The sequence below is a fragment of the Trachemys scripta genome, chromosome 1 (assembly GCF_013100865.1).
Source record: "Trachemys scripta elegans isolate TJP31775 chromosome 1, CAS_Tse_1.0, whole genome shotgun sequence".
Lineage (NCBI taxonomy): Eukaryota > Metazoa > Chordata > Testudines > Emydidae > Trachemys > Trachemys scripta.
Window position 1 is genome coordinate 241,161,502 of NC_048298.1, and position 18,108 is coordinate 241,179,609.

General features: G+C 46.2%; 1 protein-coding gene across 1 annotated transcript in view; it reads left to right on the top strand.

Moving 5' to 3' along the window:
• COL4A1 (collagen type IV alpha 1 chain) overlaps nucleotides 1-18,108 on the top strand; it is a 218,906-nt gene that overhangs the window by 139,135 nt on the left and 61,663 nt on the right. The window contains exons 19-21 of the mRNA XM_034774844.1: nucleotides 6,909-6,996; nucleotides 9,828-9,863; nucleotides 12,581-12,745. Of these exons, the coding sequence (XP_034630735.1) occupies nucleotides 6,909-6,996; nucleotides 9,828-9,863; nucleotides 12,581-12,745 (289 nt within the window). The remainder of the gene's footprint in view (nucleotides 1-6,908; nucleotides 6,997-9,827; nucleotides 9,864-12,580; nucleotides 12,746-18,108) is intronic.

Genomic DNA, 18,108 nt, shown 5'->3' on the forward strand with positions numbered 1-18,108 from the left:
TACAGAAATCACCAGAACAAACTATATTAAAATAAAATGTAGTGTAAGTATTATCAACTAGATCCTGGGCCTACACTAAAGGCTTGGCTACACAGTTAGTGTGCTGCAAATCAGGGTGTAAATCTACAGTGCACTAGCCTCTATGGACCCTGCTGCTGTGCACTAAAAGTTCTATAGTGCGCATTGAAATATTACTGTTTGAAACAGGAATACATCAAAATGTGCTACTGAACTATTAGTGCAGGGTCCCCATGGTGAGTAAGTACATGGCAGCCCAGGGAGCTGTAGATTTACACATTGGGCTGCTGTACATTAACATCCTGTGTAGATAAGCCCTCAGGCTGCTTTGCACAATTCTCGCAGCAGAGGGACATTAAAACTGCCCGGTTTCAGTGACCAAGGTGTGGGCAGTCATGCCTAGTGATTGGAGCAGGAGTCAGACCTAGTGGTTGGAGCTGTGGCTCAAAACTGAAGATGACATCAGATACCAAGCCAGGGGGCAGAACCAGAGACACCATCCATCTGGGGTAAGGCAGAGGAAGAGTGGCCTGGTGTAGGGTAGGACAGCAGGAACTGTGGGTAGACGGGAGTCTGGGATAGGAAGACAGGAACCAGGAGCAGGTGGTGAAGCAGGAACCGGGAGCAGGCAGGAATGCAGGACTTGGGAGTCAGGTAAGCAGGAGGAGTCCATAGTAGTAGCCAGCCAAGGATTCCTCTAATTTCTCAGACAATTTCCTGTTGTTACTTCCTGGTTAATATAGCACTCCTCAGCCAACTGAGGGGCTGGATGGTCCCCAAAATTGAGAGCTTTGGGGGCGGGGCCCTCTGCAAGCTCATCCTTCACTAGACCTCCCCTAGTTACTTAGCTGAGTTGCTGGGTGGCAGTTGTGGTCTGTGCACTGCCTGAGAACCCAGGTTCAAGGCCTGTGATTCCCCCACATCACTCTCACCCCTAGTGTGCCCTCTGGGTGGTTGTGGCCAGGTTTTTCAGAATGGTTCTGCTGGAAAGCATTTACCAGGTTAGGAGCATGTATGTTTTCTGTTATTTCCCAGGAGCGCTCTTCAAAACCATAGCCTTCCCAATCCACAAAATACCAGTGTTTCCCCTGCCTAATTTTGGTATCAAAGATTTCTTGGAAGATGTACTCATTGTGGTACTGAACACATACTGACTGGCAGGTGGGTAGATTGGAGTTCAAAATGGTGAGGGAATGGGTCTGGAAGGTGGCGCTTCAGGAGTGATATGTGGAAAATGGGGTACATTCGGAGAGAACAGGACAAGTCGAGTTCAAAGGCAACAGGATTAATTTGCCAGCAAATTCAGTAGGGGCCAAGGATCTGGTAGTCTAATTTACGAGATAGCCTGTTCATATGTTTTTTGTGTCTTAGGGTACATCTACACTACAGGGGGGAGTCGATTTAAGATACGCAAATTCAGCTACGTGAATAGCGTAGCTGAATTCGACATATCACAGCCGACTTACCCCGCTGTGAGGACGGCGGCAAAATCGACTTCTGCGGCTTTCTGTCGGCGGCGCTTACTCCCACCTCCGCTGGTGGAGTAAGAGCGCCGATTCGGGGATCGATTGTCGCATCCCAACGGGACGCGATAAATCGATCCCCGAGAGGTCGATTTCTACCCGCCGATTCAGGCGGGTAGTGTAGACCTAGCCTTATTGACAGGGCAGGCCCCTCCTGTCATTGGTGGTATTGTTTGTAGCTCTTTTGGGCACCCTCCAGGTGAACTTTTTGCTCAATTTGGGTTTGGTGTAGCTGATGTATTCAATCCAGGGCTACTGGATTGTGGGAAGTTGTGGGTGGCTTTGGATAGAACTGGGAATGGAACCCATAATTCGAAAAAAGGGGGCTTTGCCCTATAGACACATATTCTGTGTTATTGTATACAAACTCTGTCTGAGGCAGCAGCAAGGACAAGTTGGTGGAAATTGATATCACACCGAAGATACTGCTCCAGGATCTGGTTGGTTCTTTCAGCTTGACCCTTAGTCTGAGGGTGATAGGCAGAGGGGAGTCAGGAGCAGATGCCCAAAATCCAGAAAGAGAGCTTCTTGCCAGGAGTGGGAGACAAATTATGTTCCTTGGTCAGAGACAATGCTCTCTGGGAGGCCATGGAGGTGGACAACTTGGTCTACCCAGAGCCAGGCGGTTTCCTGGGAGGAGAGTTGGCAGTGCCAGGGATGAAGTGTTCCATCTCTGTGAAGTTGTTCATGACGTTCAGGATGGTCATGAACTGATTGGACTTGGGTAGTTCTACTACAAATTTTAATGCAGTGATAGTCCAGGGGCCAGGTAGAATCTTGAGGGGTTGCAGGAGTCCCAGGGTTTTATTGATGGGCCAACTTGAAGCAGACACATACATTGAATGAAGCCAGGTAGGCCAGCACTATGTCTCATATGCAAAGCCAGAAGACAGAGGAAATGATGTGCTGAGTTTTAAAGTGACAAAAATTTCCTGCCAGGGGAGAGTCATGGCATACCTGTAGGGAGGTAGTCCTCAGAGGCCCGAGGAGAACATATATATGACCTTTTACATCAATTAGCCCATCTTGAACCGCATGGGTTTCCTTATTTACGGCTTCCTGCTCGACTCCAGAGATCCCATGGTTGAGGCTGATCTTATCAGGGTGAGCAGGTCTTGGGGAGCTGCACCAAGAAAGTTATGAGGCTTGAGGATGCAGGAGGATTTCAGGTTAGGGTCCATAAAGTCAGTGTAATACTTGCCCTTCCAGGAAAAGCATCAGCCTTGCTGTTTTTGGTTCTTGGGTGATAGGAAATTACGAAATTAAAGAGCACAAAGAATAAGGCCCACCAGAGTTGTCGTTGGTTAAGGGCCTTGGCCCTATGCAGATAGTCAAGGATACCAGGCCCCTTTTAGATAGTGGTGCCACTCTTCAAAAGTGGTTTTAATCATCAGGAATTCTTGGTCTCACATGTCATAGTTTTGCTCCATGGGTGTGAGTTTTCTGGAAAAGAAGGCACACGGATGTAGGAGTTGTTGAGGGCCATGCCTTTGGGACAGCACTGCTTTGATTGCTAAGTTGGAAGCATCTTCCTCAAGGATGAAGGCTTGTGTGGTATTGGGATGAACCAATGTGGAAAGTGTGGTAAATGTTAGTTTTAATTGTTTAAAGGCCTACTAGGCCTCGGGAGACCAGAGGAACCTATTTTTTTTGGTGGAGTAGGACAGTGAGAGGGGTGATCCGCTCCGAGAACTTCAGGATGAACCACAGATAGAAGTTTGCAAACCCCAAGTCGCAGACCTTCTGTGCCACAGCCCACTCAGGGACTCCCTTTACCTTGCATGGGTCAATTATGATAACAGCTGGAGATAGAATTCCTAGGGTTCATCCTATAGAAGACTGATAGAAAACACATTCTCCTAGTTTGACATAGCCATGTTTGCGTAGCCTCTCCAGGATGGAATACATGCATGGACACACATGAACTGTTCGACATTATCTGAGAAAATAAGTATCCAGATATGCTGCCATGTATTGGTCAAGAATGTCTTGGAGTACATTGTTGTTAAAATGCTGGAACATCACAGGTGCATATGTTGACCCAAAGGACATCACAAGATACTCAAAGTGACCATAACTCATTCAAAATGTGGTCTTCAGTTCATCCCCAGCTCTAACATGTACTAGGTTGTAGGCCCTCTGGTATAGCTTTGTGTACACCCAGCCAGTACTCACATAGTCCATTAGTTTGGGGATTAGTGGCAAGATGTACCAGTTTCTAATGGTGACCTGATTTAGGCCCAATAGTCAACACATGGTTGGAAGCTCTCATCCTTCTTTTTAAACAAAGAGGACTGGTGCTCCAGAAGACAACGTGGATTTATGAATAAAGCCCTTGTCTAGGTTTTCCTGAAGGTAGGTGCACAGCACTGTTGGTTCAGGCTCTGGTATGGCATATATACGCCCAAACGGAATGTTTGTCCCTGGTTGTAGCTCAATTGGGCAGTCAGTCTCTGTGTGGGGGCAGGGCGTCGGCATCTTTTTTCCAAATACATCTTTGTAGTCAGTGTATTTGGATGGAAGTTGAGGATCACAATCGGCAGGCTGCTCTGCTGGGCCCCATACCCTGGCATGGAACTGTTGGGGAGCTACTGCCTGCTGGCCAATTCCTGCGGTCAAGCAGTGCTGCTGGCAGAATTGGGAAGTTCTTCATATTCTTAGTCCGCATCAGTGGATAAGGGGATTGTGGAAGGGCAGCCACAAAACACCCAGGATCAGAGGGAAGTGCAGGGAATGGATGGCACTGAACTGTAGGGTCTTCCTTGCCCCTGGATGATAACTTTGAGCTGAATAGTTTTTGTGACCACTGGCCTGGCTGATAAGAGGGACCCTTCAATCGTTTCTACTAGGTCCGGAACAGGCTTGGGCTGCAGGAGAATCTTTAGTGCCCAGGCTGCCTCTTCATCAAGGAAGTTATCTGCCACACCCAGGTCAATGAGGGCCTAGGGAATGTCCTGAGATTCGCAATTTAGCTGTGACTTGTAGGTGTGCTGCTGGTCGACAGGAGCCAGTGCATGTCCCTGTCAGGACCTCAGTTGGGATTTCAAGGGGATACTCTGCCAGGATATCCAGGCCAGCCCCGTTCACTGGGCTCATTTCCCAGATTCCTTTGGACTGGGTCCCTGTAGGGTAATTGGAGAACTCACGGCCTGGCTCCCCACAGTAGTAACACAAGTTTAAGGCATCGCCAGTGCTTTCTCTCTTTGGGGTGAGTTGCTGGTGAGTTAGGTCTATCTGCATTAGTTCAACAGGTCAGGGGGAATCCAATAGCAGGGAGCACGGTCATGGTGCCCCTCTTCTTTCTTCCCATTGTTCATGTAGATGATTGTCAATACAGATGACGAGCTCTATGAAGGCGTCCAGACCCACTGGGGTCTTGACTCAGGCCAGTTTGTCCTTAACCTCGTCCCACAGGCCCTATTAAAACTGATATAACTGGGTCGCCTCTTTCCATTCTGTGTCTGATACGAGATGGTGGAAGTAAGCTACATAGGCAATGGCTGGGTCCAATCCTTGTGAGAGTTTTTGCAGGGCAGCCTCAGTAGAGCAGGTGCAGATAGGGTAATCAAAGATGCTTGACATTATTTGTTGGAAGGCATCCCAGTTAGACAAAACCAGACTGTTGATTTCCAACAGGGGAAAGACCCAGTCCAACACTTCCCCTGTCAGCAGGCTGTCTACCAGGCCTACTTTGGCATGGTCAGAAATGTGCACCTATGGTTGAGAACAAGAGGCGGCACTGAGTCATGAAACCTTGGAATTTGGAGCAGCTCTCATCAAAACGCTTGGGCAGACGGGCAGTGCATCCCTGGTTGGGGAACAGCGCAACCAGATGAGCCTGGAGTATAGCATTTTCTGCATGGAGTTGATGGACTTGATCTTGCAGTGCCTGATTCTCAGTGGCCAGCTGCATGATCTGCACCTGGATGGCTCAGTTATCTGCCAGGAGCTGGATCACTCACTTGTGCATTACAGATCCCCCTTCTGGTACAGGGAGCTACACTGGGTCCATCCTTTGTTGGGCCCACTTGGAAAAGTCTGAGCAACCAGAGCGTAGGCAGTCAGGTCTAGTGGTCAGAGATGAGGGTCAAAACCGAAGACAGCATCAGGTACCAAGCCAAAGGTCAGAGATGGAGACAGAGTCAGATGCCAGGCCAGCAGTCAGAGCCAGAGATAGTATCAGGGGTAAGGCAGAGGAGCAGAGGCCTGGAGTAGGGCAGGATAGGAGGACAGGAACCATGAGTAGGTGGAGAAGAAGGAACCAGGAGCAGGCAAGAATGCAGAGTTCAGGAGTCAGGTAAGCAGGAGGGTCTGTAGTAGCAGCCAGCCAAGGATTCCTCTAATTGCTCAGACAACTTCCTGGTTTATATAGCACTCCTCATCCAGTCCTGGGGCTGGATGTCTTCCCCAATCAGGAGCTTGTGGGGGAGGGGGGGAGCTTCTGCGAGCTCACCTGTCACTGGACCCTTCCCTAGTTACACAGGTGAGCTGCTGGGTGGCAGTTGTGGCCTGAGTGCTGCCTGGGGAACTCTATGGACCTGGATTTGAGGCTTGTGAGCCCTCATACCAACGCTGCTGTATAGGACATGCTCAGAGTCAGCAGGAGGCATAGCTAGAGCGTCCTGGTGATTCCTCAGGTGTCAATGCAATTTACAGCAGTCCTGAGGCAGTTACAAGTTATACCACAGAACAAACTGGCCCCTGGCAGGTCCAAGGTCAGAGAGGCTAGAAAGCTCCAACACATCTGAGCTCTTCAGTTATGTATTTCCATAGGCGGTGCATGACTCTTGCATTTGGAGAGGCTGGGCATGAGCACTGGAAGCTCCCTAGAAGTGTGTGTGGGGGGGCACCAGTGCCTGGACCAAGGCTCTGCCCTCACTCAGCCTCCTCCCCTTGAGGCCCTGCCCATGCTCCACCTCTGCTCTGACCTGAAGCTCTGCTCCCACTCCACCCCCACCCCTGAGGCCCCCCTCTAACCTCTTCTCTCCACCCCCTCCCCTGAGGCTAACCAACCACCCACCACTCACTCCTTTCCTTCCCCTTCTGCCTTAAGGGTGAGCAACAAAGAGGAAGGGGCAGAGAGGAGCGAGTGGTGGGCAGGGGGACCTCAGGGGGCAGAGACGCAGCACAGGTGGGGGCACGGTGGAAGAGGCCGAGAGGGAGCAGGGCCTTGGGGCGGAGTGCAGGCATGACCACAGTCTGGGTGCCAGTGGCCCCCCCACTTCTTGGGAGCTTCCAGTGGTGGCAGTGCAAAGGGAGCTGCATCTTGCATTTCTTGCCCTATTTGAGGAGGCTTAGTCTCCCCATGCCTTATACCTGCTGCCCATGTGTATTTCCTAATATCTTGGTATTTGTTCTGTGATTCAGGTAATAGGTACACTGGATACTTATGGTGAAAAAGGAGACATTGGTCCTCCAGGTTTTCCAGGATTAAAAGGTGAACAAGGTGAAAAAGGTATGCATTTTTATTACGTTTTTGTTTTCATATATGCTCTTCAATTCTTTTTAAAGGAGAATATTATTGAATTACTTGAATGCTTTAATGGAGCTATATGATAATGAAATGCCCTGATTTTGTCACTGAATTGTTGAGTTATTATATTCTGCTTACGTATATTTCCTATGTAATTTTGACTGGATATGGTATGATGCCCTTTGCTGTATGGTGTGTTTCACATTTTGTTGTAGTTTTGCTGTTCCCTATGTAAAGGATTAGAGCTGGGCAAAATTTTTCAGACAAATAGTTTATTGCAGTTTCAGTAGAACCAAACTGTTTGTGAATTATCACAAATTTACAGAATAGTTTTTGGACAGAAAAATGTTTTTCTTTCACAAGAGGTGGTCGTTGTGCTCCCCTTATAACGTTTAGCTCAGTGATTAGGGTATCCTAACCACCAGGCTGTTGCCTATTCTGGGGTGGGTCTCTCTCCAACTCTCCTGGTGAAGTTGTTCCAATTTGTATAAATAGTTAAATTGTCACCGGAGACTTGAAGAAGGTGGGTGGCCTGATGACCAGCCTATAGCGGCAGTCTCAATCTCTTGTTTTGGCCCAATTTGTGAATCTTATACAAAGTGGAACAGCTTCAACCAGAGAGATGGAGAGAGATCCAGCGCAGAATAGCTCATAACCCAGTGGTTAGGGCACTCACCTGGAAAGAGGGAGACCTGGGTTGAAATCCATGCTCCTTTCAGGTTAACAGGGGATTCAAACCCAGGTCTCCCCATCCCAGGTGAATTCCATAACCACTGAGCTAAATGTTATTAGGTGGGCAACTCTGGCTCCTCCTCCTGCCATTTTATGAATCTACACCAGGGGTCTCAAATTCGCAGCCCACCATAGGTGGCGACTCCGCCAGCAGCCAAGCTCCCTCCTCCCCCCACCTCCACAGTGGGCCGTGTCCCTGCTCCTCTGCCTACCTCCCAGTGCTCCAGCTGCCAAACAGCTGTTTGGCAGCACATAGGACTTTCCAGGAGGGAGGGGGGAGGAGTGGGGATGCCACGTGCTCAGGGGAGGAGGCGGAGAAAAGGGGGGGCGGGGATTTGGGGAAGGGGTTGGAATAGGGTCAGGGAGGAGGCGAAGTTTGGGCGGGGACTTTGGGGAAGGGGTGGCAAGAGGCGAGGTGGGGCAGAGCTGTGGCGGGGCCGCATGTTTGAGACCCCTGTGATAGACTGTTAGGGGCACCACGCACAATCCCCCATTGTCCAGAGGTCTCTCTGTTAGGGGTACTGGGCACCGGGGTCCCCCCCATCACCTAGGGGTCTCTCTGTTAGGGGTGCTGGGCACCCAGAGGTCCATCTCCTCCCATTGCCCGAGGGCTCTCTGTTGGGACACTGGGCAGTGTCTGTGATGAAGTAGAAATTTTCTGTAACATTTTTATAATTCCTAGGCGAGCCTCAGTTTCCCTCTCGACTTTGGGCTGTGACCAGGGAGATGGAAAGGGTTACGCAGTGCAGGAAATGGTGGGCCACAAGAAATGGCCCGCAGGCCGCGTGTTTGAGACCCTTGGTGTAGATCATCATCGGTGTTACTGACCACATAAGGAATAGTTACAGGTGTTTATATTTTATTAAAACCCCTTTTCGCATTACAGTTTTTAAAAAGTTAATACATTGACTTTTAATAGCATACTACATTACTCTTCATTTATTTCATTTTTGACTATACTTTTGTATCGTTGTATGAAAAGGCCAATGTACTAGTCCTCATGTGGCCCTCGTGGTGATTTGAGTTTGAGATCCCTGATCTAGACCTTTAACAATGTCTGGAAACAACATTTCTTGAGGAACAAGATTTGAAACACACTTTTTCAGTTAACCAAAAGTTTTTGGAATTTTCAGGTTCAGTTCAATCTGAATCAATTTTTTTCCCCCAATATTTTGAAGCTAGAGAAGCTAGAGAACTGAAAAAATCAGATATTCCTTCAGCTCTGTCCAGGATACCTTCTTCCACCTTAGATTAGGCTGCAATTTGGTACTTGGTAAAGTGACCACAGAAAGAACAAAAGGCCTGATTCTCCTCGGTGAGACACCAGTTTTATGTTGGTCATACTCCACTGACCGTGGCATATAAATGTACATTGAGTTATAGCAGCAGGAAAGCAGGATAACAGAAAAGAGACTCAGGCACATAATTTCCTTAAATAGCCACAATCAGTAATTACATTTTCAATCTTAAAGGGTACGTAAGTAACTTATAAAGCTGGTCAGAAAATGATGGAGAAAACTGAGCATTTTTTCCATTTTTTTGGAAGAAATTTCAAAACTTTTGAAACTTTCCAGATAGCAGGTATTCCTTGCATATCTTGAGTTCTCACTGACTTTAACAGGAGTTTGGGGCACAAAGAATGCTGTGTCAGGTATTTAGCAAAATGTTACTATTTTATGTATAATCTAAGAATTTCAGTTGAAGATCTGCTTTGTTTTGAATAAATATAATTAACTGCCAGTAACAATAGTAGGAATTACATGGAATGTTTCAGTGATAGACTAGTCCCTGTCCTGTGGTGTTGTTTCAGGGTCTGATCCTCCTAGTTCCAGTGGATACAGGATCAGGGTCTTTCTGACAAATTTCTGTCTTGCAGACTTCCACAGATGTCAGTCTCAGATTATTTTTTACTGAAATTTTTAGATTAAATCATCTGAGTTTTGATTCTAGGTATTATTTTACTCTCCAGTGTTATAAGGTGGTGGTGGATATTTGCATAATAAATGCTATGAGATCATTACCGTTGACATTATCTATTTCATTAGCATTCATCCCATAATAAAAAGCACCTTTGTTTTTAGGTTTACCAGGTGTACCAGGATACCCAGGTCCTCCAGGTATGAGCATATGACTGTTGTTTTTATTCACTCTTTAAAAAAAACTTCTTCTGGGGTCAATCTTGAAGGGTGCTGAGCACCTGCCACTATCAGTCACTCCCTCCAGAGTGGGCATACGCTACCCTCTTGGGGGATCTAATCATCCCCTCAAGATCTTTGTATGGATTGTCCGTCCTCATGTATGGAAGGAGGATGTCAGCTACCTCTGTGGCACAATCCCTGCTTTCTATGGAGAACGTTGAGGCTGTATTAATTTTGCATGGGGTCCTCTCTGTGCTGGGAAACTTCTCTTAAAATGGAAGTGGGATGGGAACAACCAGACAGAAGAAGCCCGGAAAATGTAGCTCCCTTGGAGCCGTGCATGTCCATGGACCAGAGGTGAGGGCAGGAAGTCCTAGTGCTGGATTCTGGGGGTGCCACCCCAGCTGACTGCTCAGAGTGTTTGTCTTCTTCTCTTATGAGTTTTCAGGGGAAAGGGTAACGCATCCTGGAATTTGTCCCTTTGTTTTTTATTGAGTATTGAATTTAGGGGAATTATCATCGTGTTGACACTCATTATAGCTGGGTGGAAAATGTCAAACACAAATTGAAATTAGTGAAAAAATTCTGAGGACTCCTGTCATAAACATACAGTTAAGGGTTAATTCCTCTTTTACCTCTAAAGGGTTAAGAAGCTCACATAACCTAGCTGACACCTGACCAAAAGGACCAATAAGGGGACAAAATACTTTCAAATCGTGGTGGGAGGAAAGTCTTTGTCTGTTGTTGTGTGTGTGCTTTTGCCGGAGACAGATCAAGGAAACAAGCCATCCAGCTCCTATAGAGTTAGTGAATATTTAGCGAGGAAATGCGTTAATTTACTTTTATTTTGGCTTGTGTTTTCCCTTGTTTTCCCTTGTTTAAGAAGGAGGGTATTCTTGGTTTTCTTTTTGTAACTTTAAAGTTTTGCCCAGAGGGAAACCCTCTGTGTTTTGAATCTGATTGCCTGTGAGATTATCTTTCATTCTAATCTTACAGAGGTACCCCTTTCACCTTTTTTTTCCCTTTAATTAAAATTCTTCTTTTAAGAACCTGACTGATTTTTCATTGTTTTAAGATCCAAGGGTTTGGGTCTGTGTTCACCAGGACTAATTGGTGAGGATATATCTTCAAGCCTTCCCAGGAAGGAGGGTGTAGGGACATGGGGGATTATTCTCAAGCCTGCCCAGGAAAAGGGGTGTAAGGGCTTGGGAGATATTGGGGAAGGCAGAGCTCCGAGTGGCTCTCCGTAAATGTGTGTTTAAATCACTTGGTGGTGGCAGCGTTACCTTTTAACCTAAACTGGTAGAAATAAGCTTAGGGGGTCTTTTATGCGGGTCCCCACGTCTGTACCCTAAAGTTCAGAGTGGGGAGGGAACCCTGACAACTCCAAAGCAAGGTCAATAAATATATCTATATTTGCCCTCACAGGCCATGGCCTTGACTCCTGAGTTTTAAAAAGCAAACAAACCATTTAAATCTCCAGGACAAACCTTATACCTGCTTCAGGTCTGCCAGTGATACCAGTGCTATGCGGCTGTCACGGGCTGGCATTATCGGTATTGACAGTGAACTAAGTATTCAAGCTTGGGTGAAGCAGTGTCATATTATTGCCAGGAAAGTTTTCAAAGTTTAAGCGGGAGGATAATGCATGTGGCAGGCTATAAAACCCCCTAAAGAACTGTGTGTGACAAGATAAAAAGAACAATGACTTTTAGTTAGTCATTGCTACAGAGTAGACTTAAATGAAGTGTGGGCTTGTGTGAATTTTCAAGTCTTATTTTTTAATGTAGTAAAAGGAACAAAATGTTTTAAAAATCAGTTCTAATGATTAATGAATAATGATGGATCTTAAAAAAATAACTGATGAAGATTTTGAAAACTAGAGTGAACAGTATTAATTGCTAAAAGATCTTAAGTAGTCCTCTCTACCTATTAAATGATGCTCTTTACTTGTTGTCACTACGCTCACTAACAGTTATTAACTTAACACTTCACTTCCCGCTTATCCCCATTAATATTTTTTGTTTCAAGTGCTCCTGAAATCAAGATAAGAGAGGGGCTGTTGTGAAGGTCACAAGTATAAATTGGTTAAAAAATGAGAAGTTCATGGAGATAAGAATGAGACAAGTTGATGGAAGATTGGTCTATAAATGGCTATTTGTCAAGCTGGTCAGTGAAGCAACACCATGCTGTGGGGGTCCCTAAGCGTCTGACTGCCAGAAGCTTTGACTGGACAACAGGGAATGGATCACTCAATACATTATCCTGTTCTGTTAATTCCCTCTGAAGCATTTGGCACTGACTACTGTTAGAAGACAGGACATTGCACTAGATGGGCCACTGGTCTGACTCAGTATGGCCACTCTTATGTTCTAGATCTATTCCTTGGAGATTCTTGCGAAGGCTATCCATATTTGGAGTATGGTAGTGGTAAAATGACTCCCTGCATGCTTCATTTTCACACCATCTTCTAAGGTCACACATCTATAGGATAGACTTCAGATTTGAAAAATAGTGCTAATATATGGGACTAGTATTTAAATTTAATATAAATCTTCAAGAATCAAAATGCAGTCCCTTGTGTTATACTGGGTTTTGCCCCTTAATCTTAGGAATTTATTGCTGGTGCATCTGTTGATGGTTTTACTTTTTATTTGTATTTGCTTTCATGTGTGTTTTACTTTGTTCTAAATAAGGTTTACCTAGCCCAGGGATCACAGGTCCACCTGGCTTCCCTGGTGAGAGAGGTGAAAAGGGTGACCAAGGTCCTCCAGGACGCTCTCTGCCTGGATCAACTGGAAGGGATGGTTTGCCAGGGCCTCAAGGTTTTCCAGGTCCTCCAGGACCTCCAGGCATATCAAGTAAGTGAAAAATTTATTTCAATATGCAGCCGAAACAGTGTTAAAGTTTTGTATATTCAAAAAGAACAAGGACAACACGGATATGTCAGGAAAGTGGAGGCCATGATCAGAATCAGTGTGAAAAGAAATGCTCCCTGAATATGGAAAGAGAGAAACATATGTGACTTTGTTAATGCAAAAAAATGAGGAACTGTGTAATAATTAAACAAATCACTTACCTGGCTCAAGACACAGATCTTTTTCTGGCTAAATAGCTGCTACTTTTGACTTCTTTCAAAAATGTATCTGATTACATGATCCCACACCTGGCATAAATAGTTGTACATGCAGAGCCATCCCTTGGTACTGTGAATCAGGGTGCCGCATTTTGGGGAGCCCTGTGCTTTGGGGGGCCCCCTGCTTTGATAAAATCTTGAGGAGGTGGGCGGGATGGTGAGGTGAATGAGGAGGCGAGTGGCAAGTAGGCAGGCGGTGGGGGGCCCAAGGAGGAGCTCCCCTACCAGAACCTTCCCCTCTTCCCACTGCCTCCTGCCCGCTGGCGGGCCTCACTGATCAGCGCCTACTGCCTGCTGTGGATCAGATGTTTTGCAGTGTCAGGAGGAGCTGGGGGGGAAGGTGGATGGGGGAGGAGCGAGGGCGCAGTGTGCCTCTGTTTTGACGTGCTAACTTTCACATATTTATGTACTGACAATAAAATAATTTTTAAAATGAAGACAAAAAAATACTTGCATTGTTTTGCATGCACATTGTATTTGATAATGAGAAAATAGGGTTCTAATCCTATGATTCTTTACTCATGTGATGTAAGTGAAAGTAGCATGTGATAATGACTACAGAATCAGGCCCAACATTTATAAATTAGAAGTTATTTCCTTTTTACATAGTAGTTTTTATTGTGAAAATGGCATTATTTAAGGTGTCTAGAGCATGGGATGGGTACTTATTTTATAAATCTAAATGAACAGCTGATGAAGAAGCAAAATGCTTTATGGGTGTTTTATAATTAAACATGTTTCCCATTCTGTAATGGTTCTGTAAGGAACCAAAAAGGTTCCTTTTATTCCATACATTTTTGCAAGTACAATACTTGCAATGGCTCATCCTAGGTGTTTACCTATAACTTAGTGTAAATGGCCTTTTAACATAATAATGTTGGGGAATGAGAACCTTTCTCATGTTTGCAGTGTTGTTGTAGCCATGTTGGTCCTAGGATATTAGAGAGACAAAGTGGGTGAGGCAATATCTTTTATTGGCAATATCTTGTATCTTTTTTATCTTTCTGTGGGTTAAAGAACTCTTCTTCAGGTTGTGGTTGATTCTGTTTTACTGACTAACAAATTTTCACCTCATGTTTAAATTTCTCAGGCCAGATCCTCAGCTGGTGTTAACTGGTGTAGCACCAATGCCTTCAATAGAGCTATGTCAATTTACACCATCTGAGGACCTGGCTTTTCCTTTATTTTTAAGTGACTAGGAAGTATTTGACTAGACAGATTGTAATATACATTTGCACTTAATTATGGATAGTACTTTCCAGTCAACATAAAATAAGTAGTAGATAATTACAAATAAGCAAGGATATATTTCAGTGTTAATTGCTACCTAGGGACACATTAATAGTTCATTAAACAAACATTAGAGAGACTTAGACATTTCCATTTTCTCTCTCCTAATTTTCTGCTTTATAATTCCTCCCATATGCTTTCAGTTAGCTCTAGGCCATCTGTGCCTTCAAATAGTGTTTATAGACAAATTTGTTCAACATGAAATGTTAATATTGAATTATATCACTTGTTTGTAGCATTCCCTGTAGTCTTTATTTGGATTTTAAATTACAACATTTTAATTGTTTGAGCTGGGCCTGATTTTTTTTTGTTTGTTTAGTTTTTTGTTACTGAAGAATGACAATGCAGAGATAACAGAATCTTTTTACTAGCCTTTATCACTTGGATAAAGAATAAAAATTGAAGATTAAAAATGATACAATTCAAATTCATTTGTTTTATTATTTACGCCTTTAAAATTAAACACTAACATGTTATTGCACCGTAGCTAAAATGTAATCAGTGACATAAAGACAGTAGTATTTTGTCCGCAATTCTTCAGCAGACTTGAAAAGAGATGTACATATCAATTATTACTAAATTATTGTGGTAGAGAGAAACTTTTTAAAATAGTGTGGGGAGGAGATTTTGCAACTGAGGATTCCCTAATGATAAAATCCTATAGATCAGGGGTCGGCAACCTTTGGCACGTGGCTCACCAGGGTAGGCACCCTGGCGGGTCGGGCCACTTTGTTTACCTGCCGTGTCCTCAGGTTCGGCCGATCGCGGCTCCCACTGTCCGCAGTTTGCCGCTCCAGGCCAATGGGGGTTGCGGGAAGCAGCGCGGGCCGAGGGATGTGCTGGCTGCGCCTTCTTGCAGCCCCCATTGGCCTGGAGCGGCAAACCACGGCCAGTGGGAGCCGTGATCTGCCGAACCCGCGGACGCAGCAGGTAAACAAAGCGGCCCGGCCCGCCAGGGAGCAGCGTGCCAAAGGTGGCCGACTCCTGCTATACATTTTAATAGAAAATAATAACCTTTCTATACTTGTGGGGATTTTTTCAATCTTCTACAGAAATTGAGGACAATATCCTTGCTATAGAATTCCAGATGGCTTAATAAGCTATAGATAGGAATGTTGTTCTCTATGAAATTCCTAAACCAACAAAGCTTAGTTTAAAAAAACAATTAAGGTTGCTTAGTGATAATATATTTCCTTATGGCATTATTACAAAACTCAAACACTTATAAACAAGAAAATCAATAGTTAAAAACACTATAAATATTATACTGCCCACATAATAAAAAAAAGTTTGATCAAGAGTAAAGTAATGTATAGTTCATTACCGTAAAACCTTAATGCTGACCAAAAAAAATCACTCCACCTCATTTTACCAGTTTTCACAAAATATATGCATAACACAAAACTGATTTTTACTTCCTGGGTTTGTTTTGTGCGTTTGTTGTAATATGTTGTGTGATGGGTTCCCCCTGGGGTGCTATCTGGAAGTGGGGTAGCACTGAGTTCTCTGACTTACCAGCCTGGGCTCCCTCTCAGCACTGTGCTGCTGTGACAAGCTGTGGAGTGTTTCCAGTCCTACACTCCCACCAGCATTCACATAGGCAGGGACACACCCAGCTGCAGTTGCATGCAGGCTGTGGTCAGCCACTGCATGAACCAACAATAGAAAGACTACAGCCAAAATAACCCCCAGCTTCCCTGCCTAGGACCCCAGAGCTGTACCATCCTGCCCGGTCGAAACTGCGACCTGTATGAATTTATTACCCAGTTCGCCTCTCCCTCAATGTGGAGAGGAATATGCATAATATGCTTGCGTTAACCAAGCTGAGATTTTCCCCAGACACTTCAGTCAGAGCTCACTGGTTTAGATTAAAACATAAAACAAGTTTACTAACTATAGAAAATAGATTTTAAGATATTATAAGTGATAGCAAACAGATCAAAGCAGATTATCTAGCACAGGGGTTGGCAACCTTTCAGAAATGGTGTGGCAAGTCTTCATTTATTCACTCTAATTTAAGGTTTTGCGTGCTGGCAATACATTTTAACATTTTTAGAAGGTCTCTTTCTATAAGTCTATAAATTATTGTTGTATGTAAAGTAAACAAGTTTTTTAAAATGTTTAAGAAGCTTCATTTAAAATTAAATTAAAATGCAGATCTTATCAGTTTAGTGCAGTGGTCCTTAACCTGGGGTGCACGCACCCCCTGGGGCAGGGCCGGTGCAAGGATATTTTGCGCCCTAGGCAAAACTTCCACCTTGCGCCACCCTCCCCCCTCCGCACATCAGTTCATTGAGGGGCAAATCCTAAGAGCTTGTTTAGACCCCAGAGGTCAGCCTGCCCAGGGGCCAGCCGTGCCCAGGGGCTGCTCCCCAGACCAGGTTCCCCCCTCCCCGCCCCCTGAACTCCCCTGGAGGGTGCACAGCCCCCCCCGCGACCCCTCCCCATCCCACCCCGGTGGCCCCCGCCCCGAGTCCACTCACTGGCTTTGCCGGGCTTGGGCCGCTGCAGCAGCGCTCAGCAGGGAGGAGCCGCCTTCCGGAGACACGGGAGAGCCAGAGTGTCCCGCTTGTGGCAGCAACAAGCCCCAGCCATGGAGAAGCCGGCGCAGTGCAGGGGGGCATCAGCCCTGCAAAGGCAGCAGCGCCGCTAGCGGGGAGCAGCCACCCCCCCCCCCTCCCTCCCCCTCCCTGGGCTCCCTGCCCCTACCTGCCCCCCCAGAACCCCACCCCCTACCTAAGCCTCCCTGTTCCTTGTCCCATGACTGTCCCCTACCTGTCCCCTGACTGCCCCAACCCTTATCCACACACACCCCCAGACAGACCCCCGGGATTCCCACGCCCCATCCAACCACTCCCCACCCCTTGACAGAACCCTCAGAACTCCCGACCCATTCAACCCTCCCCCTCCTCCCTGACTGCCCCCCGGGACTCCCCTTACCATGCCCATGCCGGTCAGACACTGGCTCCACGTGGAGGCAAAACAAGCTGCTGGGCTGCCGCGTGCACAGCCCCTCCCCCGCAGAGTGCTGGGGGGGGGTCACACTCCCGGGAGCCGCAGAACCTGAGCGCGGTGAGGGAGGTGCCGGGGGGTGCGTCTGCCGCCGGTTTGGGGTCCCGGCCGCCAGCCCCACTCAGCCTCCTGGGGTTCCGTTCACTCAGCTGGCAGCGGGCTGAGCGGGGCCGGCGGCCGGGACCCCAGCTGGCAGCCGTGTGCCAGGCAAAATCAGCTCGTGTGCCACCTTTGGCACGCGTGCCATAGGTTGCCGACCCCTGATCTAGCAAATAAAACCACAAACAAAGCCTAAAATACTAGATAGATCAGATATGACTTAGCAATGTCTCACCTGGCTGATGATACAAGCAATTCACCAGGTTTCCATACACAGGCTAGAAATCCTTTTAGCCTGGAACCAGCATTTCCCCCAGTCTAGTCTTTTTTACCTCAGGAGTTTCCAGTAGTTTTCTTGTGTGGAGAGTGAGGCCCCTTGATGATGTTACACCTCACCTTATATAACTTTCACACATGGCGGGAACCCTTTGTTTCAAAGTCAGTTCCCAGCCCAGTTTGTGGGAAAATACAGGTACGCAAAATGGAGATCAGTGTCATGTGGTCTGGTCACATGCCCCTGCATGCCCTGCTGAGTCATACTTACAGGCTTTCTGGAGTCTGGTGGCACCTTAAAGACTAACAGATTTATTTGGGCATAAGCTTTCGTGAGTAAAAACCTCACTTCTTCGGATGCATAGAAGTGAGGTTTTTACTCACGAAAGCTTATGCCCAAATAAATCTGTTAGT